Below are 27,777 nucleotides of genomic sequence, written 5' to 3' on the forward strand. Positions count from 1 at the left end.
GATTTCTTGATGATAGCCATTCTCTGTGGAGTATTTAAATCTCCAGAGAGAATTCTTTCAGAGCAGGTTTGCTGGCAGCAAATTCGTTTTAGTTGTCCATCTGTGAATGTCTTTACTTCTACTTCACTTCTGAATAATATTTTTGCAGTATATTGATTTATAGGGTAACAGTTCTTTTCTTTCAACACTGAAAATTTTGTTCTATTTCTGTCTGGTCTTCTTGGATTCTGATGAGAAATCTGCCATCCTTTGAATCTTTCATTGTTCCCCTGTAAATAATGTTTTGTGTCTCTTTGGCTGTGTGTGTGTGTGTGTGTGTGTGTGTGTGTGTGTGTGTTCATTAGGAGAGAATTTTATTTTAAAAGTGTCATCTTAAACTGCAAGGATGTCTGTTAACATTACAATTAAACATGCCAAAGGAGAAGCCATGTTGTCAAATTCCCGCTTAACCCACCCAAACATCTCAAACCCACCCTTTGCTGACCTTCTATATCCCATTTTTTAAAGTTTTTTTTTTTTGAAGAGAAAGTAGACAGGTATGTGTTGGTGAATGCTAACTGTCCATATACACATAAAGACACAGTGTAATCTCTGAGTCCAATATAGAAAGAAAGAAGGAAAAAAGGTAGAATTCTATGCACTACTGCACATGGGCCTTACACCCTCCAGCTTCCCACAGAGTGAAGGGAGCAGAAGGGTTTTCTTTTTTCCCACAGAGCACAGTGTTGATTCCATACAGTTTGGGTGGAGACAGGAGAAGATAAAAATGAGTTTAGAACAGAAGGTTGTAGAGATACTTTTCCCATTGTATTCTGTTCAAGGTATCACCCCACAAAATAAGTCCAGAACCATGGTGTTTGAGAAAAGACTTCAAGAACAGGGTAACTGAGCACAAGGTGGGGGAAGACTGCAACTTTCTCCCAGTGTCTGGAGAAAATTTTAGAACAAAAAAGAAGGTTGGACTCCATCAGTGTTCAATTAGTCATCTTCTCCTTCATCCTCCTCTCCTTCCTCCCCTTCATCATCATCTTCATCTTCTTCACCTTCATCCTCATCCCCTTCTTCATCAGTGTCTTCCAATCCCTCTTCATCACCATCATCTTCTCCTTCCCCATCATCATCATCTTCTTCTCCTTCCCACTTCCTTGTCATCCTATCAGGAACCAAGTAGTACTGCAACAGATTTGGCCAAGATCATCTTTGATGACCTCTCCTAACTCATCTGCACCTGCATCAGAATGGTTGGTAAACCAGGTAAAGAAGCTTGTCTTCCTATTGGCTTTATTCTGTGTTTGAGTTGAACATTTCGTCACATCCTTTCCAGATTTCCATTTTATTTCAGTGGACTTTGAAGATGGATCGCCACTCTCATTCAGATGAAATTTCTTTGGAGAGAACTTTATTTTCGAAGTAAGGATTTTCATCGAAATAAAAATCTATTCTGTAACCTGATTTTATATCTTCAAATTCTGTCACTTCAACTCTGGTCAAATAATGCAGTGCCTCTTCGTCTTCCTCTCCAAACAGTCCAGACACTTGTGGATGGTTAACAAATGTTTTTATCCAAAAATCTGGGATTTTGGTGATCAATTCTGACCTCTTCTGAAAAACTGGTTGGCAGAGTTTGTTATATTTCTGTTCTACTTTCAATATCTCCTCACTGGCTTGTTCATTAAGTCTGTCTATTTCATTTTGTACTTTATCAATATGTTCAATTGCTTCTTGTTCTTTTTCTCTTTTGGGCAGGCCTGGCAAGGCTGACACTGCCTTGGACTTGGGGACTGGAGACTATTGGGTGTTCTTGGTCGGAGTGGTGAGCGGAGACTCTCTCTGGTTCTTAAGAATTTTTCTTTTCCTCTAATTTTTAGAAGTTTTATGTGATGTGTGTGGATATAGATTCCTTTGGGCTTATCCTCATTAGAATAATTTAAACTTCTTGAATCTGTAAATGTATCTGTTTTCTTCAATTGGGGGAATTTTCAGCCATTATTTCCTCAAATATTTTTCTATGCCATACTCTTTCATCTTTCCTTCAGAGATTCCAATGACACAGACATTAAACTATTAGATGTTATTTCTCAAATCTCTATTCATTTATTTCTATCTTTTTTTCAGATTGTTTTATTTCTCCATATATTTTCAAGTTTACTCTTTATTAAGTCATCTTCATTCTATTACTGATCCCATCCAATGATTTTTTTTTATTTATTGGTTTTTGTATTTTAGTTGTAAAATCTACATCTGATTCTCCTTTATATATTCTATTTCCTTGCTGAAACTTTCTTTCCATTCATTTCATGAAAGTTTGCTTTTCTTGAAGCATTATTGTAATAACTGTTTAAAGTCTCACTGGGTAATTTTTTTCATCTTGTGTTGGTATCTGTTATTGTCTTTTCCTGTGAGAGTTGAGATTTCTTATTTTTGTCCATATTCTGAGTAACTTTGGATTATAAACTAGAAAATTTGAATATGCTGTAAGGAGCAGGTTTGCTGGCAGCAAATTCTCTGTTGTTCTCCTTTCCTAGGAAATCTGACTTATTTAAATATTATGAAGAATGTTACTTTTTGTTGTTACCCAAAATCAACATATTTGGGTTTAGCCTACAAGTTCTGACTAACCTGTAGGTTGTAGTTTCAATGTCATTTCCATTTTCAAAGTTTTTCAGTGCTACTCAGATCTATCAAATTTGTGCTGTGTGGTGGCTGCTATGGTTTTGGATGTTGCATGTCTCCCAAAGGTTCCTATTATACAAAGCTTGGCCCCCAGGGTGGTGCTACTGGAAGGTACTGTGGACCCTGAAGAGGTTGGGCTCTGTTGGAGGTCCTTAGGTTGCTGAGTGTGCCCTTGAAAGGGATGTAGGACCCTGCTCACTTTCTCACTGCTCCAGTTTGAGTCATGACCATTTGCCCAATGTGCTTATACGATGTTATACTGGATTGCAGTATAATCCATTACTCTCATCAGAAGCCAAACCAGTTGGACCACCAATCTTGGACTTTTAATCTTCAAAACTGCAAGCGAAATAAACCTCTCTGTATTAGAAGCCTGTGTAAGGTATTTCATTTAGTAATGAAAAATGGACTAACACAGTGGCCAGGCTGAGATGTGGCAATTCTCAAAGTTTTTGGTCTCTTCAGAGTGGACCTGTGAATGCATAACTAATGCATCTGTCATAACAACTTCATGAGATTACTTTCCAAAGCTCCTTTTCCTTCTTTAAAGTCTCCCAGTGGTTTTCGCTTTGCTGGCCTCCCTGTTTTTGTCCTTCAGCCATCAATCAGGGACTTCAGTTATAACTCTCTGCCACACACTTTCCATTACTGTAACTGTATCAAGAGTGAAAAAGAAAAAAATAGCAACTATAGCTGTTCTGATCAGACAGGAAGCTCCCTTTGTTTTTTAGGCACCAGTGCACCCCCATTGCTACTGTTATGTTAATACAGTTATATCTGCTACAGGATTGGCTAGGGGCTGGAGAAGCAGAGAAAGGAGAAGAGAGGAGAGAGAATGGAAAGAGAGGGAAGGGGAGGGGACACAAACACAAGCCAGCCATTCAAACAGGTATTTCCTCACATTTTTCTGAGCATCAGGAGACTTTTCAGTTCCTCGTGACCAAATAAGCTTTCCTGCTGCCCTCTTCCTTCCCTTGGAGGGGTGAGAGACCACCATGGGGACAAAGGACAGGTGCATTGTTGGGCTTTAATTAATGGCCTGAAACTGTTAAAAATATGTGTTCTTTCCTGCCCTTTCACTCTCACAATCTGATCAACCTTAGGATCCAGGTGCATTGTTAAAAGTCAGGATACCTTTGCCTTAGCATGTCCAAGAATAAACTAGATGAGAAAATAAAACTGTTGGAGATCATCACAGAGGGACAGAGGGGAAAAAAACCTCCTGGGCCCTTAGGCTGTAACTCCTTAAAAACATGACTTATGCTTTCTTCTGAGTCAAGGAGTTAAAAGCTGCTCTTGCTTTTTAAGAAAGTGACTCTTTACTTGGGTCTATAGCTGCCCAATGAGTAAGTAAAAACAGAACTAAATTTTGCATCTGTATTAGTCACTCTCCATTGCTCGGACAAAATACACAACACCTGTAACTCAAAAAGGGAAAAGTTGGGCCAGGGATTTAGTTCAGTGGTTCAGGCACCTGCCTCAAAAGTGCAAGGACCTGAGTTCGATCCCTGGTACCAAAAAAAAAAAAAAAGGAAAAGTTTATTTGGCTTGCATTTTCCAGTGGGTTCAGTCCAAAGCCATATGGCTCTAAGAAATGCATGGTGGAAGGATATGGTAAAAGAAAGCTGCTCATTCCATGGCACCTAGAAAGCAGAGGGAAAGGGAAGAATCTGGGGGCAAGAATACACTTTTCTAGGTCATGCCCAGCAATCCATCTTTAAACAGGCTACATCACCTAATAACAAGTCAACTATGACACTGATAAGTACAGTGGCCCCATGATCCAGTCACCTTCCAAACACATGACTTTGGGGGGACATTTTAGATCTAAATAATAACATTTCCACCCTAGCCCCTTAAAGCCCATGAAGACAACTTATCTGCCAGGCTGTAACACACATGTCCTCTGGTCCAACTGCCAGTGGAGTCCTTGTTCTTAACTGAAACCTCCTGAACCTGTCATTTACTGTCCAGATTTCTATCACCATTCTGGTCTTCTGAGCTCCCAGAATCTCTCATCAGTCTCTGCTTATAGCAACCAAGGGCTTTTCTAAATCATTCCAAACTCCTCCCTCAAACCAGTTCCAAAGGCTTCTAAACCACATGGTCAAGTAGAGTCACAACAATGACCCCACTTCTCTGTATTAGTCACCTTCTTGTCACTGGGACAAAAGACCCAAAATCCACAACTTAAAGGAGGAGAGATTTACTTGGTTTGCAGTTTCCAGTGGGTTCAATCCAAAGTCAGCTAGCTCTAAAGCAGGAACACATAGTGGAAGGGTATGGAAGAAGAAAGCTGCTCATAGCATGACATCCAGGAAGCGAAGAGAGAAGGGAGGAGCTGGGGACAAGAATATACTTTTCCAGATCATGCCCCACCTTTAACCAGGCTCCACCTCCTAACAGCAAGTCAGCTATGCATTCATCAGTAGACTAAACTGCTGATAAGTATAGTGCTCCTCCATGATCCAGTCACCTTTCAAACACTTTTGGGGGTGCATTTCAGATTTAAACCATAACAGTATCTCTGCCTTCATTTTCCATCTCCTTTACAACCTTAAAACTTTCAATCATATCCCTGATTAGCTCTGCATATAGGCATGTTAATCACTTAAGGAGTGTCAGTCTAAAACCTGGTAACCCATGCCCCAAATTCATCTAACCCACTTCATCTACCTTCAAAACAGGACACCAGAGGTTTGTATGGATATTAAACTGCCAGCTTTTGCAATACCTGCTGCAGACCATGTGGAATGGACATCTCAAAGTCTCTGGTCACTGCCCTAAACTTGCAGTCACTTTGGATTCCAGCACATCCTTCACAGAACTGAGGCTGCCCCCCACCAAAGAAGAGCAATCATCTCAGGGGAATCAAATTGCCCCCTCAGGGATAAAGACTTCTCCATAGCCACCTTGTAGAACCAGAACCAAGAAAATGATCAATCAGACCCCAGTTCACCCCAGAAACTCCATAAAAACTTGTTCCTTTCCTCTGTTAATAGGCCAGGCTAAGCTTCTTAATCAGAGTTGTGCCGCCTTCATGCTGAGGTTCCATGTATCTCTCCTTCTCAAAGCTTTTGCCTGTAAACTCAGGCTTTTGCCTCAGTTTTAATTTCCATTATCACTGAATTAAGTTCACATGCAATCTGCTATCATCCCAGTGGACATTTTTTGATTTTGGACTGCCTAAGTCCACGCTGGGAGTGATAGTTGTATGCAGGGGTGGGGTGGGGGATGACACGACCAGAGTAAGGTTTGCTTAATCCATTGTAAAGTTTCTCCAGAGATACAGAATTAATAGGAGGTGTGTATGTACATATGTGTTTACTTGTATACTTGTATACAGATACAAGTACATAGGTGCAGATAGAGATATAAGGTACAAATTAGCTTATATGATTATGAAAGCTGAGAAGTATTAAGATCTGCTAGAGATCATGAGAGGCCACATGTTGTTCTATTTTGAAAGCCAACAGGCTCAAGGGCAAGAAAAGCCTATGATTTAGTTTGAGTCTGAAGGCCAGAAAAGACCTATATCCCAGCTCAAAGAAGTTAGAAGGAATTTCCTCTTATTTGAGGGATATCCAATCTTTCAATTCTATTCAGGCTTTTAACTGATAAGATGAGGACCATCCAGGTTGGAAAGGGCAATCTGCTTTACTTAGACTACCAATTCATATAATAATTTTTATCTAAAATCACCCTCACAAATATAACCAAAATAATATTTGACTAAATATCCAGGCACTAAGTGGGCCAGTGAAGTGGATACATAAAAATATCACATCCTTCTTATCCTGAAATAGAATCTTATGTTGCATTTTAAGTTTTGGAATACCTTCTGGTAAATTACAGATTATAAATATCTACATATTCTGGAACCTAATTTTGAAAATGTCTTAGAAATATCCTTAACATCCTATATCATTCTAAAATAGTTTGGAAATGTGATGATCTACAGGCTCTTCCATATCAAGCTGATAACAAATGTGATTTACCTTTTTATGACCCTTCCAACTTCAAAGCATCAAATATTTTGGAGAAATACTGGAAGATTGGCAATAAAAACAATTAGAGAGCTGTTGTACAAGTTCCCGTGAGAGATGATGGTGCTTTAAGCAAGTATATTGGTGATGGATATGAATAGTTACAATGTGTTGAGTAGTAGAGATCATAACAAATCACGAATCAGAGCCCAGGGTTGTGGATCCCAGTCCTTTGCCTCCAATAGAATATGATGTAGCCATTGAAAGGAATCCTGGATATTCTGTTATGGAACAGAACACCAGAATATTTTGTATAACAAAAACAAAGTACACAATAGAGTAACTTGCTACCATTTGTGCACAAAATGGGGTAAGGGGATTTTATATATATCCATGATTATAAAGACCTGTATATCTCTGAAAGGGTACAACAGAAGAGTAATAGCTTTGCCTGTGGGAAAAACTGGAATCACCAGAGTGAGGGAGATTTGCTAGTCATTGTATAGAGTCCTCTATTGTTTGAATGTTTTAACTTTTGCACGCATCCACTTAAAATTTTTAAATAATTTAAAATCAATGGCTTTCCACTGCCTAAAGTTCAGTGAGTTACAAAAGCTCTCCAGAGTATACGGTCCCATCCTCTTGTCAGACCCACTTGTAACTTAGCTGTGGAGGCACACTAGACTCTGTGGTTTCCATTCTCTGCTCTTTATGCTGATCACTGCTTCCTTTCTTTCTTTTTTTTTTTTTTTGGTATGGGGGATTGAGACAGCAAAACCACTGAGCTAGATCCCTGGCCCTGCTGCTTCCTAAACTTGGAATGTTTTTCTTATTTCCTTTTCACTCCAGGTATACATTGGCCTCCGTTTTCATTCTAAATATGCTTCCTGCTTAGAGTCTGTGCATTTGCAATTCCCTCCGCCTGGAATGCTTAACCACCAGATATCTGCATGCTCCCTTACTTCCCTCAGTACATTGCATGCCTCACCTTATTATAAAACAATGTCCACCTAAAATCACTTTCTAGCCTCTTTTTTTCTTCGCAGCACTTGTTACCTAGTGACATGTTTTTTGTTGTTGTTCATTTATGTTTTTGTCTTCCTAATAGAATACAAACTCCATAAAAGATACTTTATTTTATTTAGAAATTAAGCTAATGCCTTGTGTCCCGATTGTGCTAAATGCATTAAAAAAACCATAATAAACCTGAAGCTTGCACTTTAGGGATGTGTAATCTAAGACACATTGGGACACATAGACATTAATCTATAAAAGAAATGAACATTGAACATTGTTGTTTTTGGTCAGTACTGGGGTGGGGTTTGAACTCAGCCTTCACACTGAACTATATCTCCAGCACTTTTTAAATTTTTTTCTTTTAACAGAGTCTCACAGAGTTGTTAAATTGTCCAGGATAGCCTCAAACATTTGATCCTCCTGCCTCAGTCTCCCTGCACTGGGATTACAGGCATGTGTCACTATATCTGGCTAAAATTTTTTTATACCATGAGGCAAATTCAGAATATAACATAAAAATGATTTCTGAGCAAATATCTCCCAGTGAACATCTTCAAAGCAGAAACCATTAAGACAACTTACTTATTACACTGATGATTATTGTCTGTCACCCATTTTTCTGAAAGGTTCCTTTAATAGACCCTAAGTCACTTGGAAGCCAATTCATTGTCAGAAAGTTGCTTAGCAATCATGAATTGGAAATCGAAGAGTCAAATACTATTTAAATCTCATTCTAAATGGTATGGAGCTCTTAGCCTAGTATGTCCATCTTCTCTCTAGGGAACCCCTGTATCTGAAGTAAACCAAGCAGCCTCTCTTTGGATATTGGGGTTCTGCCAATTTCTGCTTCTGAATTTCCCTTTTCTTGTCATTGGTTCCTGTAGACTGGCTCTCATGACCGTATGCAATTGTCTACAGATGGACCATTGCTCATGTACACGTCTGCTGCCGTTCAGATTCACATAACATGCTTTCATCACTTTGTGGTACCCCTTTATCATCCTGAATCTTTTTGGACAAAGAACTCAAAACAGGTGGAGTCCCATGATTTAGTTTTTAATAAAGAAGTTGATTGATAGTCTGAAAAAGTGGGGACCACTGTCCTAGGCTGACCATCCACTTCTTTTGTCCATCAAACATCAAAGTCCATCAAACATGCTAAAACACAATTGATTAGGTTTCTGCTCATCACATTTCAGCTCCAACACCACCATAATTGATGCTGGAGCTTTTCCAGTTTTGTAGTTTTCTGATTTACTGCCACAAATTGTTAATCAACACCCACTATGGGTTTGACATGCTAGGTTACTAATTCCCTTCAGTCAGAGCTCTTGGAAATCTTTAAAGCCAAAGAGACGGGGATTAATTGGATTTCTAGAAGAGGAATGGATTTTGAGGTGGAATCTGGAGCCAAATTTCACAGTAAAAGCGCCTTAGGGCTTGCACAAACGGCTAAAGCACAGTTGGAGATCTTGATGATCCCACAGATTAGTGCCTAGGACCTATGGGATTGCTGCAATGTGCGATAAAGCACACTGAATGAATCCGTGCGGTAAGAGTTTTATTCGCCAATCTAAGGTGTCAGAACTTTTCCCCGCAGACACTACGGAGCCTTCGAAGGTTCTCAGCAGGTGTGCGTACCAGATTGGCAACCTAGATATCCACTTTAAAGTTTCTCTGGCGCGCCTTTCCAACCTGCGCCCACCCACAGGCTCACTTAGCCATAGGTGGTGACGGGGTCCTCCAGCTGCAGCGCGAGATCGCACCGCGCCGCCTGGGACACTACCGGAGCTGGCGCTGGGCGCTGAACCTGGGCGCGACCCGGCCGCCGATTGGACGGTTTGGGGCGACCCCGCTGTATCGCGAGACGAGATTGGCAGCGCGGGGCCGCAAGTGCCCCCGCGCTGGCTTTGTACGCGGAGCCGCCTGCCGGCTCTTTAACAATGGGCGGCGCGGTTCCCCCGGCGCTGGGCTGCAGCTGAGGCTGGTGCTTTGCGACCCACTGTCCGCAGCATGAGTGGGGCCGGCATACCCCGCACGCCGGCGGGACTGGGGCTGTGACGGCCGCAGTTCTGGGTAAGGGATCCGCTGTGGACCGGGCAGGCCTGGACGGGGCGCGGGCACCCGGCCGCCGGGGTGAGGCGCGGGGCTCCGCTGGCTCGGCCTTTTGTTCCCTTTCTGGTGCGACGCAGCCGGGTGCGTCCCTTAGTCCCGGGGAGGAGCAGGCACCAGACGGTCTGTGGCCTTCCGGCCTCTCGGTGTGGGGTTTTCGCCCCCCCCCCCACCCCGCCTGGAACTGGTGTGAAGTCTCCCCGCTCCTCGGGGCTGGCAGGAGGGTTCGAACCCAGGACGCCGGGAGCCAAAGGCTTTTCCACAGCGTGCGACCGGGTCCTCGCTTTAGTATGCGAGGCCTGAATTGCACCCCGCTTGCTAAGCATCTAGTGGGGAGCTCCCCAAATAAACCAGTACCTCCGGAGTGGGTAGATCGGGTCTTACGTGTGGCGTCTGGGAACTGTTTTGGATCGGTGCTGGGTTTACGATGAGTCAGGTGAAGATGAACAGCCTCACTGGGCGGCCGAGGTCACACCTTTCGGGGGGGGGCGGAGTGTCGTGGGCAAAGTTGCGGGCTGTGAGCGGGTCTGGGGCGTGTCTTTCAGACTGAAGTTAGAGCGTCTGGCTGGGCTCGCTGCCGGGTCCCATGGAGCTGGAGGGGCAGTGGTGGCGAGGACAGCTGGCTGCCGACATCCACCAAGCGCTTCGCTACAAGGTAATCCTACTGCCCGACCTTCCCATTCTGGGGCTAGCGCCAGTTAGGAATTTTAGTTCCCTGGAAAGTCAGGTCAGGTTCTTTACGATGTTCCAGGCCAAAAGACTCGATCGAGGTTTGCTTATTTGACTAATTCTTAGTTCCTACCCTGGTCGTATCGGAAGAACCTGCAGCTTAAATGAGGAGGTGTGCTGGGCATGTTAGTTGGTAGAGGGAAGATAGAAAGGGATATCCCAACGTTCTTGTTTCCAGGTGGACCATAGCTTTTGATCTTGTATTTAAGTTATGCAGCTGTTATAAGTCACATTTGTACATTACTAAATTCCCCAGCCTTTCCACTCAGTTGCTGTTTCTCAGTTTCTTCATCTGTAAATGAGGAATCATAGAATGTACCTTATTTAGTGATGGTGAAATCTAAATGTCAGTACTGTACAGGGGCTAAGATTAGTGTTTGACGTATAATAAGCCTAAATAATAGCTGCTATTACTTGCTCCTTAAGATTTGGGGCTGTTCAAAAAATAGCCTTAAGGTGGAAGGAATTAGCTACTCCTTTCTGCTAATGTTAGCAGTAGAAAGTAGAATTATTTACTATACTTAATGAATATTGAAAAAAATACTCTTTCAGGCTTAAATTCTGTGTATTGTTGCTCTTAAGTTTTACTCTACAAGTCACAAGTCATTAATGGGACTGCTCTGCCTCTTTAAAAACCAAAAGAGGAATCAGATCCAAAATTATCTCTAACTTAACTCAGTTTCACCTTGGATAGAGAGAGCCATTTGTTAAGTGTAGAAGATTAAGAAGCAAAACAGGTGACTCTTTAATAAAAGGAATTCTGGCCCTTGTTGAGAGATCCTGGGATGATAATAAACTTTTATGTTGAGTTTCTGGCCAGGTTTAGAAGATTAGAAGATCTAATTCTGACTTACATTGTTACAATTGTACCATTTTTCTAAAGCTTGAGGTTTCCAAATGCTATTTACTATTTGTGGTATTCAATCTCTTACGGCTGTATACACCTCCTGCCCCTAAGAGCATTGTTTGTACTATATAAAAGTTTCAACTATGGAATGGTTTTCTAGAGTGTTAATAAAAGATTTGTAGGTTTTCCACTTTGAAAATTGTCCAGACATACTTTTGATTTTCTTTTTGACATATCTTTCAGTTTGAAATGTTCTGTGTCAGGCTTTTTATCCCTCTAGTATGTGATGAAATTGTTAATGATGCATATATTTATATATTTTTCAATTGACATAAAGCTTCAAAGATTTTTCCTAGTGATCTTCATGATTTTCAATTCTTGTATTTTATGTGTAGATAATTTTAATCCTGAATAATTATCTGAGTTCATTTTGTCACTTGAGCTTAGAAGATTTTTTCTTTTAAGTTCAGATTTGTTGAATGCTTTGGTGCATCAGTTTCCAGATGATCCAAGGAATAAAACAGCTCTTCACTTAAGTTGCTTATAAACTGTCAGAGGACAAGGTAGCACAGGTACTAAAGGAATGCTACTGAAGGTTATCATAGGCGTTCTGGAACATACTACCCTGGGTTGTCTTTATGTTATATGTAAGCCTTGTGTGGACCATGTTCATAATTTGACAGATTGGCCACACTTTATAAAGAATCTATGTTAATTGGTAGAACTTGAAGTTACAGAACTGGACAGACCCCTATTTGTAGTACATTGAAATCAAGGAATTTAGAATAAACTTTTCTCATAGAAAAACATGTTAATTTTCTGCTAATTGGTAATTTAATTGGATAATCATCTGTTTATTCAACATGTCAAATACTATGTGCAAGGTACTATGCCAGGTATTAGAGCAGTGACAGTGTAAAAGCATCTGAATTTAGGTCTTATTTTGGGCAGTTGCTATTCTGATTCAGGGTAAAATGTCTTATATTTAGCTTCGAGATTTGTGGAGAAAATAATTGTGACCAGCATTGTTCCTGCTAGGGAAGATTGAAAATAGAATGGACTCGCTTTGAGCCCAATGCTAAATATACTGTTTTGTAAAATAATTTACCATTCAAAAAAAACCTATGAAACAAGTGTCTTCTTAGATGCTTGTGTCTCATTAGTATCATAGTCTGTTTGGAAGAGTATTTTTGAGAGCTTTGCGAAAAGCATTAAGAAAATATTTATTCCACAGAGTTGTGCTTAAACTTCTGAGTATTTCTTCTAGGCGTTTATTTCCATCCTAGCTGGTCAGTGGAGCTGGGTTGGTGAGCTTTGGGGTGGTGAGCTGATGAAGATTTGAGGATGAAGATGAAGATGATTTATTCAGGCTTCTCTGCTTTTTTTCATATGAGGTGCTAAGAACCAGATGGGAACAAGTGTTCAGTTCTAGAGGACTTGAAATAAACAACAAAAGAAACTTGTAGGTTGAGAGAAGCATAATCATTCTCATGCTTTTGTAACCTGGACATTTAACAACGGGCGTAATACCTGGACATTTAAAATCCATTCAATGGCCCTTAAAGTTCCTGCTCCTTTTTTTTTTTTCTTTGCAATATTAGGGATCAAACCGCTAGTCACTACTTGTTAGCTATATTCCCAGTCCCTATTGCCTTTGGTAAGGTTAACATCATTAAAAATAAATTCCACTAGTATTTTCCAAGTATGTATCCTACTGAGTCTGTCAAGTTCAGGCCTCTTTTTCCAGAACACCTACCCTGGTTTTGTTTTTTCCCAACTCCCCATCCCCCTGAGCTGAGTTATATCACCTTCCTCAGTGTTCTTATAAAACCCTGTGATTACAATATTGTATTATAATCATCCATGTATTTTTATTCACCTGCTAAAGAGAGGCTTGAGACTTCTTCCAGCTACAGTATCTCCTGGGGTTAGCACAGTGGCTGCTACCATGGGAGATGATTAGTAATAACACATGATGGCAAGAAAGAAAGATAAAGTTAGAACTCATTTATACCATTGTAAAGATCTGAAGAAATAGGGAGAAAAGAAGAACTCTTAAGAGCTACACAGAAACTAACATGTTCCTTTTATTTGGAGAAATTTTTTTCTCAGTGTTTGTTTACTTTTCTTACATAAACATTAAAAACATAAAATGTCCTAATAAGTTAATAGGCCAAATGTTTTTGGCCTTATTGTGTTTTTCTTATGAACTATTGTGTTTTTCCTTTGAACTTTCTGTTTATACGTTGGTTTTTTTCTTACAAGTTCTCCAACAAATCAGTTCTTTGTCATGTGTGACAAAGGTTTATTAAATACATCTGTCGTCCCCATTTATGAAATGCCATTGTCATCATATACATCATTTATCCAAGTAAATAGAATATCTTCTGTGTATGTAAGTCTTCCACAACTCATAAGATTTATTTTCATACAGTGCTGGCATATATAAATGTATTTCTCAGTGTTTTGATTTTTATAGTTACTATATATGAAATACTCTATTTTCTAATTGGTTATTATACAGAAAAGCTATTTTGAAATATTTATTTTGTAGCCAGCCATCCTGCTGAATTCTTACTGTTTCTTCTTATTCTGTTAATGTTCATGCATTTTCTGGATAAAAATTCTACCATATGAAAAAATAATATGTTGTTCCTGAAACTGACTTTTGATTTTTTTTCTTTTCCAGTAACTATTCTTCACTTTTTAAAATTTGAATTGATTGGTACTTACAGAGTAATTACAGAATAATTATTAGAACTGTGTTCCAGTAATGGGCACTAGAATAGTAATCCTCCTATTTTACCTCCAAATGAGATACTGGCTGTTATATTTCAGATCTTTCTCCTCCTTCCATTCATTCCTTCATCAACGAGATATATGCACATGTGTTCTTATTTCTCTCAGGGTCAGTTTTATTTCAGATGCCATTTTGGCATCTGTCAAGATGAATGTGCATATTTAAGTATGAATTATCATTGTGACTTACTGTAATGGTATTCTTGCTGCCTAGCCATCCTTATATTCCTGAGATGTACTACAATTGATGAAGTATTTTTTGGATGCATTACTAAATTACATTGGCTACTATTTTATCTATTTATCTTAGGTAGTGTAAAATTATATTAATATTTAACTTGATTGCATTTATTATAAAATTTACCATTTTAACACTTTTAAGTGACAGTTCAGTGGCATTATATACATTTACATTGTTTTTCTACCATTACAACTCTCCATCTTTATAACTTCATCTTCCCAAACTGAAACTCCATACCCATTGACCAATAACTTCCCAATCTCACTCTCCTTGCTCTAGTAACATTATTCTACTGTCCCTATGAATGTGACTATTGTAAGTACTTCATGTAAGGAATCATACAATAATTTTGTGTTCAACTTATTCACCTAGCATACTTTCTTTAAGGTTCATCCATGTGACACATATCAGTTTTCTTTTTAAGGCTGAACAATATTCTGTCGTATGCATATGCCCCATTTTGTTTATCCATTAATCTGTTGATAGGCATTTGGGTTGTTTTCACCTTTTGGTAATTATGAATAATGAATGATATGAACATAGATGTACAAATAATCTGTTCAGGTCTCTACTTATAGTTCTTTTGAATATATTTCTATAATGGAATTGATGGATCATTTGGTAATTCTATATTTAATTTTTCAAGACACTCCCATATTATCTTCAGCCACTACTTGATTTTACATTCCTACTAGTAATGCATCAGGGGTCCAGTTTCTCCACACCCTTGCCAACACTTATTTTGTTTTGTTTTGATACTAGCAATCTGAATGAGTGTGAAATGATATCTTTTAGTGCTTTTGATTTGCATTTCCTGAATTGTTCACATTGAGCAACTTTTCATATCCTTGTTGGCCATTTTATATTTTCTTTAGAGAAATGTCTGTTCAAGTTCTTTGCCCATTTTTAGGTCAGGTTATTTATTTTATTATTGAGTGGTAGTTCTTTATATAATTTAGGTATTAACTTATCAGATATATGACTTGCAAATATTTTCTCCTGTTCCATGGGCTGCCTTTTTACTCTTTTGATAAAGTCCTTTGATATATAAAAGTATGTAAAAGCACAATTTATCTTTTTTTGTGTGCTTTTGATATCCTGTCTGTTACTTCCTGGTATTATTGAGGTTAATTTCAGTATTATGCTGACCTTATAAAGTGAATTTTGAAGATTTCCATCTTTACATTCTTGAAATCTTCTGGTAATATATAAACTTTCAAATTTTTAATAAATGAGTTCATATAGTTTTAAGATTGAATGCTAATCATGTGGAAATATTTAGCTGTATGAAGGAGAGATCATAAAATAACTAAAAGGGAAATAAGATTAGAAGATACTAATGGATGAAGGCTAGTCTCCACATCCCTGCAAGTTTTAATATGGTAGGCAACATACTATGACCATGTGGACTTAATCTCTTACCTTCTAACCAAAAGCTTTGAGCTTCCTGGAGGTAGGTAGGGGTGTATGTGTGTGTTGGTTTTTGATAAGAACATTTTTCTGAAAATGCCTGATGGAGAAAACAGAATTCTCCTATAAATCTTTGTAGAATATATCTATTCCATGAAGCTAGAAACATTTATAAATGGTCACATCAGAGGTGGCTAAGAATGAGGAGAGAATTTTGGTTTTAGATTAATTTTTTAATGCTATTTTTTATTTTCCCACTCAACTTTTTCATTTCTCTGTACCATTCAAGAAAAGTCCGTTTTGATCACTTATAAAAACAATGTTAAGTCGTTTATTATGGGGATGCTTCTACAGATTATATCAGATTAAATGTTGTTCCTCTTGCTTTAGGAGCTGAAGTTGCCCTCCTACAAAGGCCAGTCCCCTCAACTAAGTCTCAGAAGGTATTTTGCTGACTTGATTGCCATTGTAAGCAATCGCTTCACACTCTGCCCTTCTGCCAGACATCTTGCTGTCTATTTACTGGACTTGTTTATGGATCGCTATGACATCTCTATCCAGCAACTGCATTTAGTTGCACTTTCCTGTCTGCTTTTAGCAAGTAAGTATGAATCTGATCTGTATGGCTAGAAATTTTCATTAATTTACATAGAACTCAGTGAATTATCACCAAATTCCATTTATTCCAATTTATCACTAAAGGGAAGAGTACATTGAAAGTGCTTCTTGGCACAGTAATTGTTAATCAAGCATTAAGAAGTGACTCTGGAGTTTTAAGAATATGTACATGAGCCCTAGTGCTGAAGATTCTGATAGAAATTCAAAGTGTAGGTCATCACAGTTATACTGAGTCAGAGTCTATGTAATGGAACCTGAGAATTGTCTGACTTTTTAAAAGCCCCAAGGGTGATTCCGATATACCTTTCCAATTGGACCTTTGTTTTAAATCAGTCATTCAAAACCAGAAGCAATTTTGTCCTACAGGGGACACTTGTCAATGTGTGGAGATATTTTGGGTTGTCACATCCTGGGGGGATGCTACTTGCATTTAATGCATAAATTCCTGGGATGCTGCTAATCATCACATAATACATAGGACAGTTCCCCAGAAGAGAGTTCTCTGACTCAAAATGTAAGTGGAGTTGAAATTGAGAAACTGCTGTAAAGCCGCCATACTTTTATATTGTTGGAATACTTTCTATTGAGTATATGACAAGTTGGCTTAATGTACTGTAAGTTCATGTGCAACTGCTATCATTGTGAAAACCTTTGCTTGTGTATTAAACCAACTATAGTAGACTTTAAGAAAGAATCTGATACAGCTGTATTTGTTAGACAATACAGAATGAACTGCTAAGGCCTTTTGGTGCCTCTTTCTCTTAACATGTTCCGTAACTCATTTCATCACTTGCTAGTACCTTCACTGAAGAGAGAGGGCAAGTAAAAAAAATTGAAATTTTCTCTTTTAGTAATGTAAAAAGGTTGCATTTAATATTGAAACTGGGTGGATAACACAGCTTTTATATTATCCATGTCCTTACAATAGAAAGTTAAGCCCTATTTCAAAGTAATATGTAGATATATCAATATAGAGCTTTCACCTCTGACTCGCTGGAGGATTGAGATCCAAACACTGCTTATACCAAAGCACCAAGGTTCTTCCTAAAACATCTTTGTGCTGTGACCTCTAATAAACTCAAAATCACATGAAGCCCTATGTGATCATTTCTGGTACTAATCTCTACTCAGATTTTATTTTCCTACTCTTATTCTTCCCAGCCATAGTAATGACTTCCCATTGCTTTTGGGTTAAGGTGGAAGCTCCTTAATGTAGCACTTAAAACCTTTCATCTAGACACAGTCACCTTTCCATTTTCATCATCCAGTCCTATCACATGCAATTTGAGCCAAATTCTTAGCAGAATACTAATCTACTTCCTGAAGATCTCCATTTCCTTTTAATCTAGTATCCTTTAAGATCCAGACACATCTGCCTCTCTTCTACCCAGAAGCCAGAGAGGTAATGCTTTGTACATTTGTAATTAACTCTTAATTTAATTTTTAATTAAACTTTCATGCTCATAAGTCATCATGTGTAAAATACTGTATGTTTCATCACTGGCTATGAAGTCCTTCAAGGCCTACTAGTTTTTGTAAGATTGGAAAAACTATATATACTTGATAGGTCATATGTGTGAGAATCCACAAATAAAATGACTTTTTATTGTCTCACAAAATGTTTATTATAGAATCGGTTGATAATAAAAAGACAGTGGAAATTAGACCTATAGTTAGGTTATTTTAAAAACTTGGGATCATTATTGGCAAGTAATTTTTTTGTCTGCTGTGACTGTCCTTGTCATTTTGTCACTACAAAGTCCCACCCATTCTGCCTGTGGTTCTTAAAATATGGTGCAGGCCAAAAGGCAGGCTCATTTTGTTGGACTATGAAATAATGCACAATGCAGCCAGTTCAGAGGCTGACTTATATTTGCAACTGAAGTTTACTAATAACTTACCAAATGACTTAGAGACTACTAAAATATAAATGACATGTCACTATTAAAGTTTGCTGAAGACTATGATTGATCAATAAGAATTTTGGTCACTGTGTACTGTTTGGTGTTGGTGCCAAGTTCCTATAGTCTCCACAACTTGGAGGAGGGGAATTTATTTTTTGAACTACCTTATGTTGATTGGAATGGAATGTTGTTCTTTTTAACTTATGTATCACCATTTCAGGTCATGATGCATTTATTTTATTGAAGATTATTTGGTTTAATCTGTATGGTAATAAGTCGTTTTTAAAGCTTTTTTTCTAATAATGAGGCTTTAGACCTGTTTGCTGTGATTCATATATGAGTTATCACTTACTACTGAAAGAGCTGAATATCTCCTTTCTTTGTTCTGCTGACACCCTTGACCCCTTTTTCCTGAAAGAAACGAATTGCTTTTACATTATTTCTTTTCTACTGGACAGTAAGAATGTGTGTGAGAGGGCTGGGGATTTAGCTCAGTGGTTCCACCACCTGCCTAATAAGCACAAGGTCCCAAGTTTGATCCCTGGTACCAAAAAAAAAAGGCAAGAATGTGTGTGAGATACTGTTCAGAGTCTCACCCTGCCCCAGATTAGCAGTGGTCAAGAGTTGGACCATCAACCAGACACTAGAGTTGGGAGTCTAACAGACTGGCTTTAGCCCATAGCAGTCTCTCCTTACCTGAGTTTTTAACTGCAGCAAGAAAGCTGTATAAACTGATAGCCTGTTTTCAGTGTCTGGTATCTGTTTTAAATTTTTGGAATTCATTCTTTATGTTTCTTCTATTCTCACATTTTTATCTTCTTATATTTAGATACCAAGGGCAGCTATCCAGTTAATTATCATAAACATTCAGATACTACTGCTCTCCTCACAGAAGGATTGAACTGTGTGTTCTGACCCAAACCCAACTCCTCCCTACTTTGGGATGGGTATCATAGAGTGTGAAAGTAAAGAGCAGCTTATAGCTACTGAAAGTTTGGCTAAAAACACAGTGCAGCTTGTAATTTCCAAGAACTAATACCCATCTGCCTGTTATCTGCATTATTAGAATAGGAAGAAAGGGCCTACACTATCTCTGATCGGAGACCAGTGTGTAGTGTTTTAGAACTATGGTGATGGATTTTCTGGACTTGAACCAACAACAATGTAAATTTCAACAACCCTTGAGTATCAGGTTGTTCATCTATAAAGTGGAAATAAAGACCCTTGCCGTACAAAGTTGTGAGGATCAAATGGGATGATGTGTTTAAAATCACTCAGAGATTGAAACATTAAAGGCTTAGCATTGTAAGAATTAACTTCCCTCTAAGCTGTTCTGTAATCTTTAGCCTGGCTCCTAGTCCATAGGTTTTGGCTTATTCTAAAATGGACCCAGGTTTGTCCAGGGAAACTCTTATATTTTGACTCATTCATAAAACCTGGCTTTCCTTGGCTTCTGTGGCAGCATTAAATTTGAGAGTTTGGAACCAGTCTTGGAGATGAGACTTCCAATTTGTGCAAGGTCTTATATAACTGAGAAATGGTCTTGAAATCAAGTAAAGCCAAAAAGTGAAAAATCATAGGCTTTTAGTGGTAACAATTTATAATAAGTGCTTGTATCTCCTTGTTCACTAACCCCAATACTGGGTTAGCAAAACTTTTTACTGTACTATCTGTTAGTTGAACAATTGTAACTCAATTGGTTTCAATTACGTCTTAATATTTAATGAATACAGATTATTTTCTGAGTTACCCTTTTCCTGTTCATATATTTTTCTATTAGACTATGGTCTTAGAAATTTGTGAGGATTCTTAGTTTTAAGGATGTCTTTCCCACTTAGTAATGAACGAATTGAATGTGGGTTGGCAGCACTAACAGTCACATCAGATCCATGCCCTATTCAGTATTCAAATCTTCTCTACCACATATCTACTATTCACTGCTGGTTTTTGAACATGATTTGGTTTCCATGGCTGATCTGAACATTTCCTCTAAAGGAAAGAAAACCTGATGTTTTGTTTCTGTGGCCTCTAATTCTTTATTTTCTGAGAAGCAGATAGGAATTTCCTGTGCCCTTACTTCCTGTCTGGGGCTTTATCAATATAATCACATGGCTTCTGGTATTTCCTTTCAATTGAAGAAACTAATTTTTGTGACTTGTGTGTATCTTTATGAATAAGTAGGTTAAAAATACACATACAGCATTCAGCATAATAAAAACTATAGATATGGAAGCAGGTACTTATTGATGTTATCACATATACTTTTTGATATTCTTTAATATCCATATAGCTGAATATATCACTATATATAATGAATTTCAAAAAATTTAAACCTGTATTAGAGTCTCGTGTAGTTATTTATGCAGTTATTTTTAACTTTGCAAATCAGTATCCAAAGTCCTTCACATTTATAATAACTGGATACTTAGCACATAGATGAAATTATAGAAATCTGTTGATCTTATAGTTGTCCCCATATACTCTGGTATAGTATTTTGGTTTGGAAAGACAGATTTAGAAATTCAAACATGTATCTTCCTTTTGGCTTCCATTTTTGGTTTGATTGAGCTTATTTGACCTTAAATAAATTGGCCAGCCTCATTACCTTGGTTTTTTGAGCTGTGAATTTGGTCATTTACTATTTATTTATTTATTTATTTATTCATTTATTCATTTATTTTTTGGTGCCGGGGATCTAACTTGGGTCCTTGTGCTTGCGCAGCAGGCAGTGAAACCACTGAGCTAAATCCCTGGCCCTACAATTTTATTTTTGATGTTGAAAGTCACAAGAAGATAATATGAAACATCCATGAATTATGGTGTGTTAGTTTCTTCAGAGGAACTTCAAGCATGATGTAAATAAACTCATTAATTTTTACAGTATTCTTTTGAAATTCACTGCCAGTATTGTTGCTGCTACACAAATGCCAGGGTGCTTTGAAAGTCATAATGATTCATCCAGAACCTAAACCAATTCCTAGGTCATTCTCCTTCTCTAAAATTTTCGCTCTGTTATACTGAGAGTGAGCAGTGGCTTTCCTCTTTTATCTATTTAGTTGATGATGCTGGATAACTATGTCATAAAAATTGTTTCAGTGTTTTCAGCTATAGTGAGTATATACTATTGGTCAGACTTATGAATTCATCTTTGTGTTATTTGAACTGAGATGGGCTAGCTAGACTCTTAAAGCCTGAATTGTGTAACTTTTGGATCATCTCCTATTTGCAGCATTATTTACCAAAAGAGTTGTTTAGATCCAAAGAAGTTCAGTCTCTGGAGCAGGAAGACATTGCCATCGTTTAAATTTAGGTTTTTCTCCAGAGATGCCATAGAATCTCCTGGCATCAGAGACAAAAACCTTCAATCCCTGTTCCATTTCCTACACAAAGACCAAGGCAGGAAGCTGTTTGTATTCCCCAGCCCCAAGATGTGAGCAGACCACTACTGGCTGTGGTACCATTGCCTAAACAGTGACCATCTGCACTGAGTGACCCTGGTCTCTGCCATTTATTTGCTGTAGCAACTTGAAAGTGTGATACAAACCCATCTCTTCTAGAAGAGAAATTTCACAGGGAAACTTGGTTCCTCAGGGTACTTTTTAAAAGTAATATTCTAACAGTAATAGTTATTAACAAGGATAAGTGTAAAAATCTGTTGTGAGAAATCTATAATTGTGATGTGGTTGCTTTAAACAATTAAAGTCTAATAGAATACAATACTGGTAGGTGGAAGGCTTCCATTATCATTGCTGTCCTTCCATGATCTACTGTGGAACAAAGACCCAAGAAGGCTTGACGACAACTATTTGTTCTATTGCCGAATCTGGAAAATCTTAATACTGTAGTAATTGATATCTGGTGAATTTTCTTGAGCTATAATTTCTAGAAATAGCTAAAACACATGTTTTATACATAGTAAAATGCTTGTTTGGAAACTAAAGTGTAAGATAAGGCATTACATTTTTCCTGGGGCTGGAGAGGAAATCTTATTCTTTAGCTGTCCATAATTAAAACTTTATATAGAGTGTTTCCTGAAAAGATACGCCTTCAGACAATGAAATTCAACTATCAAGTGGTCTTTGCTCCTAATTGGCTTTGAGTAAGGGAATTTAAAAGAGAATAAACAATCAGCCTCTCCCCCTTTCTCAGATTTAAGTAGATTTTTTTTTTGAATTCCGAAGAGGGGTGTGGAGTTTGCTGTAGAATTACAATGCTTGGTTAAGATATTCACCCAGTCCCCCACTCCCAAATCTCTTTTCTTTCTCTCTGGAATTATGCTAAAAATATACTAAGATGAAACACTTGAAGCTTAATTAGTTTTATTTCAGATAAAGTTGTGACATTAAATTCTTTAAACTGTCTTCTACTCTAAAATAATTACTTTTCTTGCACCAACTACAACCTACTCACACAAATGAAACTTTCTGAAATAGCAGGTGAGATTTGACCAGAGCTATTTTGTTTTTGGCACATGTGATCTTTATACTTTAGGACACAAATCAAAATGTTAACATGTTCCAAGCATATTTTCAGAGGATAGGGAAAAGCATTTGACAGTGGTACTGGGAAAGAAAATATATGCAAATATACAACAGAGAGCTATGGCACAATTCTATCTCAGTAAGGTAGGAGAAAGAATATTTTTGGATCTAAATCCTGATAGTAAGACAGAAAATCCTATTTAATTGACTAGACCTGTAACAGTCACTGGTTTAACATTTTCTCCATCACTTCCCCCTTTTCTTATAAGGTAAATTTGAAGAAAAAGAAGACAGTGTGCCTAAGCTGGAGCAGCTCAACAGCCTGGGTTGTATGACTAATATGAATCTAGTGTTAACAAAACAGAATTTGCTACATATGGAACTATTACTATTAGAAACCTTTCAGTGGAACCTCTGCCTTCCAACAGCTGCCCATTTCATTGAGTATTATCTCTCTGAAGCAGTACATGAAACAGATCTTCATGATGGCTGGCCAATGATTTGTTTGGAAAAAACTAAGCTCTACATGGCTAAATATGCAGATTACTTCCTGGAAGTATCTCTACAAGGTGAGTTGATGTGAATACTATAAGTGACTTATGTGCTTATGACTTGTGTGTTCTGTGGCTTAAGTTCACTTTTGGTGTCTCCACAGATTATGCCTTTCTAAATTATGCACCTTCTTTAGTAGCTGCTGCATGTGTGGCTTCTTCGAGGATTATACTTCGACTTTCTCCAACGTGGCCTACAAGACTACATCGTCTTACTGCTTATTCGTGGGATTTCCTAGTGCAGTGCATTGAACGGCTATTGATGTAAGCCCTTTTGTTCTTGTATTTGTTATTTCTCATTAACATTTTTCTTCATGTATAAGTTGCACCAAACACTACTTTTAAAAGGCACAGCACTCTTAGGATATTAACCTCTGTCAGCTGCTTGCTGCACTGAGCAGGCCACTGTATGAACAGTAGTCTATGGAAGGACGCTCCCTTTGGCTATTAACAACTTAGAAGTTGTCACTGTTAGTATGATTCTAGGTATTGTTCATGTATGTCTGTAGGTCCATAACTCTTCTAAGATCAATCCAGGCAAATCTTGCCCCATTCCCATTTCCACATCTTTGAATTTCAAGAATTGCCTGGATGTTTCAGAAGTGGCAGCCACACTCAAGTATGCGGATACATCTCCCAACCTAGAAGTAGCTTAGAAAGACATAAGGGAGGCTTCAGTGTTGTTGGGATTTTATGGAATCGGCTGTTGAAGAGGTGGGGGGTAGAATTTTCTTACAGATTTTTCTCAGTTAATGTTGTTTTCATTGTGTCCATATTTCAGTGCTCATGACAATGATGTGAAAGAAGCAAACAAACAGAGAGGACAGGCAGGCCCTCATTCAGCACAAATAGGTGTGTTCCAGACAGCCTCCCAGCCCTCACGGCCAGTTCACTTTCAGCAGCCTCAATATCTCCATCAGACTCAACAGACCTCACTGCAGTACCGCCATCCTGTATCAGAGCAACCCAGCTGCCAGCAGATTGTATCTACCACACACACCTCATCTTACACACTACAGACATGTCCTGCTGGCTTCCAAACTAGTGTTCAGGGCCTTGGGCATGTGCAGACTGGTGTTGGGATGTCCCTGACAATACCAGTAGAAGTTAAGCCCTGTCTGAGTGTTTCTTATAACCGGAGTTATCAGATAAATGAACATTACCCTTGTATTACTCCATGCTTTGAAAGGTGATGGTGTGTGAAGTCAAAAACTGACCCAGACTGTTTTGTGACTTGAAGGCCTGGGGCATCCTTTTTGTAAACTTGGCTTCAGAAGAAAAGGGATACAAAAAACATCAAAATTCTTCAAGTACCAGCACCAGGAAGACTGAATATCCATCAGTATCCATGAATATGTTAAGAGAACTAGCAAACATTTTAACAGTATGTTTGTCAGATCTTGTTACAACGAATCCTTGTGTGACAGAAATGTTCAAGCCTGGCTGGTGGTCCAAATATTTCAAAAATATTCAATTCAACAGAAAATTTGGACACATTCCAACTTGCCATTTTGAGATTTGACCTGCGGTAGGCTCTGGGCCTTATTTTCACTTATATGTCAAAGACTCATGTTTATCTTTGAACTTGCCAAACTTTTTTATGAAGGAAAGTTACAGTATTAATTTTTGAAGAGATCCTTTTTTTTAAATTCAGTTTGAATTTTCCTTTTGAGCTACAGATGAATTCTTAAGTTTAAGTTGATGTGCTATACCAACTGTTCAGTTAAAAAAATTTTTCAAATTCTGTATAATTTCCTATCATAATAGGTATCTGGATTTGTGTACTAAAATTAAGGGTGGAGTAGATCTCATATCTTGCAATCATGGTCATAATTTGGGGGTTTTCTTGTTTGCTTGTTTTGTTTTTTTCCCTAAGTGATTAACCTTAAGTCTTTAGAATTAAAACACATTTAACTCAGGGAATTTGTACTACTTGGAAACACTTAACTATACTTAACTGTAATGCAACATGCTTTGGAAATGTTATAGTGTGAACGAACTACCTTTATAACAGGTTTAAATACTTCTCAAATGGGAACATAATATTGTAGCACAGAATGAAGTAGTTCCTGTGATTCATAATACATATATAAGTTTTGCATTTCTCAGTGCAATCGGTGATTTATACTCAGATTTGATATTACTCTTTAAAAAGTTTTTTTCAAGAGTAGACATATCTGTAAAGTATCAGTACTGGAATAAAGTCCCATAGGTTTATTTGGGAGTGGAAAGTGGCCAGGGTAATACTCAGGTTGTGCTAATGCAGCACTTTGTATATGGAAGACAGGTTTTATAAGCAACCTTGAAATCCAGCTAGTCAGTCTAAGTGGGCAAGTGTGCTGATTACTAAATTTCAGTAGTCACTTTCATTAGATTGGCCCCACAACTGCCCGGGGACATTTCACTGTACTGGTAATGAATGAGAACAGCAATAATTATTACAGCCAGGGCAAGTAAGGAGTAAAACATTACAGGGACATTAAAAAGGAAAACATGTCATAACTGATAAATTATACATAGTGCTCTTATCTGGGAGAAGAGATTTGGTGGAGGGAAGTTATCTGGTTTAAAAATTAGTAAGGTGTGTCTGTTTTGTTTGTGTTTTTTTAAAGATAGCACTTGAATAGAAAATCTGCATGGCAGATAGGTGACCACCACAGTATGCATTGAAGACAAACTTATTTTAAAGATGTGGGTATGCAGCAGGAATCTCAGTAATCAAGCCAGTGGCCTTTGTTAAGAAGGTAAGGGGCTAAACACAGTAATGGATTGATGCCGACAGCTCCAGTGGATGAATGTGGATGGGATTCTGCCAGCATGAGTTCTTAGAGAAATGTCCTTTCTTAAAAGGAAAATAACTTTTATACCTACCTGGAGTACCTAGGACTTGAGGTCGATTTATTAGTCTGGTAAAACAAAAAACACTCAGGTAAGAACACCTACTTGTTGCAGTTTTCAAGCATGAAAATTGTTTTCTGAAAGTATCCTCTCTTTCTCTCTTTTAAACGGCTGCTAATTGGATTTTAATAGTTCTTACCTTAAGAAAACTTGAATTATTTGGAAGGAAAGTAGGTTATAAAAAATAATACACATTCACATAGAACCCAGTAACCTGGAGTCCAATTTTCAGTATTTTAACTACCTCAGTAATGCTATGAATGTCAGATATTGGGATAGAAATCCTAACTTGAAACAACAGCCAGTGCCTGTGGTAATATAATGTCTTGTCAAATGCTTTTATTGATTGGTTTATATGTCATTCTTGTAGAAAAATATGCCTTTTTAAAAAGCCTATGAACACTTTCCCAATTTATATTTAAAAAAAAATAACACTGGAATCTTTGGGGAGGGGTAGAATAATTGATTACAATTGCTGCATACCCGGGATGGGGTAGGGTGGTTGAAGAACCAGAACCGTTTTTTTTAAAACAATAGGTTTCAATATAAATATCACAACTGTTAGGGGAGGGAAGTTGTGTGGGTTTTGTTTTGTTTTGTTTTATTTATTTATTAGTCAAGCGTTTTTGTTTTTATTTTTGTTTTTTGAGATTACCGGACCATGATTAAGTGTGTACTGTGAAGAGATTAATGATATGTATAAGGGCTTAACCAAAGTCCACTTAAATAAACACTACTCAAGTACAGACTGCAAACCAAAATGTATCTATGTTATGACATTAATTACAAATAGTATGGTGCTGAAGTCTACACCAATGGAATTAGATGAGTGCTATGCACTTAATTTTAAAATAAAACTAGTTTTCACTAAAATGGTGTTGGTGGTTTTGTTTTAAATACAGACCTGTAATTTGCAGCTTCATTGAGTCATATCATATAAGTCAACCTTGAAATTATTGTATTTACTTTTGGGGGGTTCTACCAAGGATCGAACTCAGGACCTTGCGCTTGCCAGGCAGGTGTGGCGGGCGCCATTGAGCTACATCCCCGGCATCATAATTGTATTTACTAAGAGGCATAGAGATGGAAATACAGCCACATTTGTCCCTTTGTATATTCTAACCTTAGCATTGTAGCCTACAAAAGTACTGGCCTCAGTACTGGATAGTACTGTTGGATTTTTAACTTAAAATTAGTTGTAAGTAAGTTAGTGACTGCAGGTTCTATTATGAAAAAAACTTGAGAAAACATGAAAATCTGATCTCTAGAGAAAGGAACACAAAATGATAAAGGGATGTGAGAGGGAAAAGAGTCAATAGTCATGATCTGTTTAATATAAATATTATTTATAATATATACTTATATAATATATACTTAAGTCAACTTAAATCTTAGCATATGGAATTCTTTTTTTTTTTTTTTAATTTTTTTTTTTTTTTTTGGTACTGGGGATCGAACTCAGGTCCTTGCACTTGCGCAGCAGGCGGCGAAACCACTGAGCAAAATCCCCA

General features: G+C 37.9%; 1 protein-coding gene and 1 pseudogene across 3 annotated transcripts; one reads left to right on the top strand and one right to left on the bottom strand.

The window, feature by feature from the left end:
- Positions 1–978: 978 nt before the first annotated feature.
- On the bottom strand, positions 979–3,789 carry LOC101713400 (protein SET-like; annotated as a pseudogene).
- A 5,824-nt stretch (positions 3,790–9,613) lies between these two features.
- Ccnj (cyclin J) lies at positions 9,614–27,604 on the top strand. 3 transcript variants are annotated; one of them, XM_087185003.1, is made up of 6 exons: positions 9,614–9,752; positions 10,334–10,443; positions 16,205–16,415; positions 23,087–23,386; positions 23,506–23,632; positions 24,150–27,604. In XM_087185003.1, exons 2-6 carry the CDS (start codon positions 10,375–10,377, stop codon positions 24,559–24,561), a joined length of 1,119 nt encoding a protein of 372 aa, XP_087041129.1. In that variant the 5' UTR covers positions 9,614–9,752; positions 10,334–10,374; the 3' UTR covers positions 24,562–27,604. The 3 variants fall into 3 exon arrangements, with proteins under 3 accessions (XP_087041129.1, XP_021108776.1, XP_004838620.1); XM_021253117.2 differs by having other exon boundaries at positions 23,509–23,632; XM_004838563.4 differs by having other exon boundaries at positions 23,473–23,632; positions 24,150–27,602.
- The last annotated feature ends 173 nt before the right edge of the window (positions 27,605–27,777 follow it).

This window comes from Heterocephalus glaber, unplaced genomic scaffold, assembly GCF_053883595.1.
Source record: "Heterocephalus glaber isolate CG9 unplaced genomic scaffold, H.glaber_assembly_v1.0 deba00001497, whole genome shotgun sequence".
In the NCBI taxonomy this organism is placed as follows: domain Eukaryota; kingdom Metazoa; phylum Chordata; class Mammalia; order Rodentia; family Bathyergidae; genus Heterocephalus; species Heterocephalus glaber.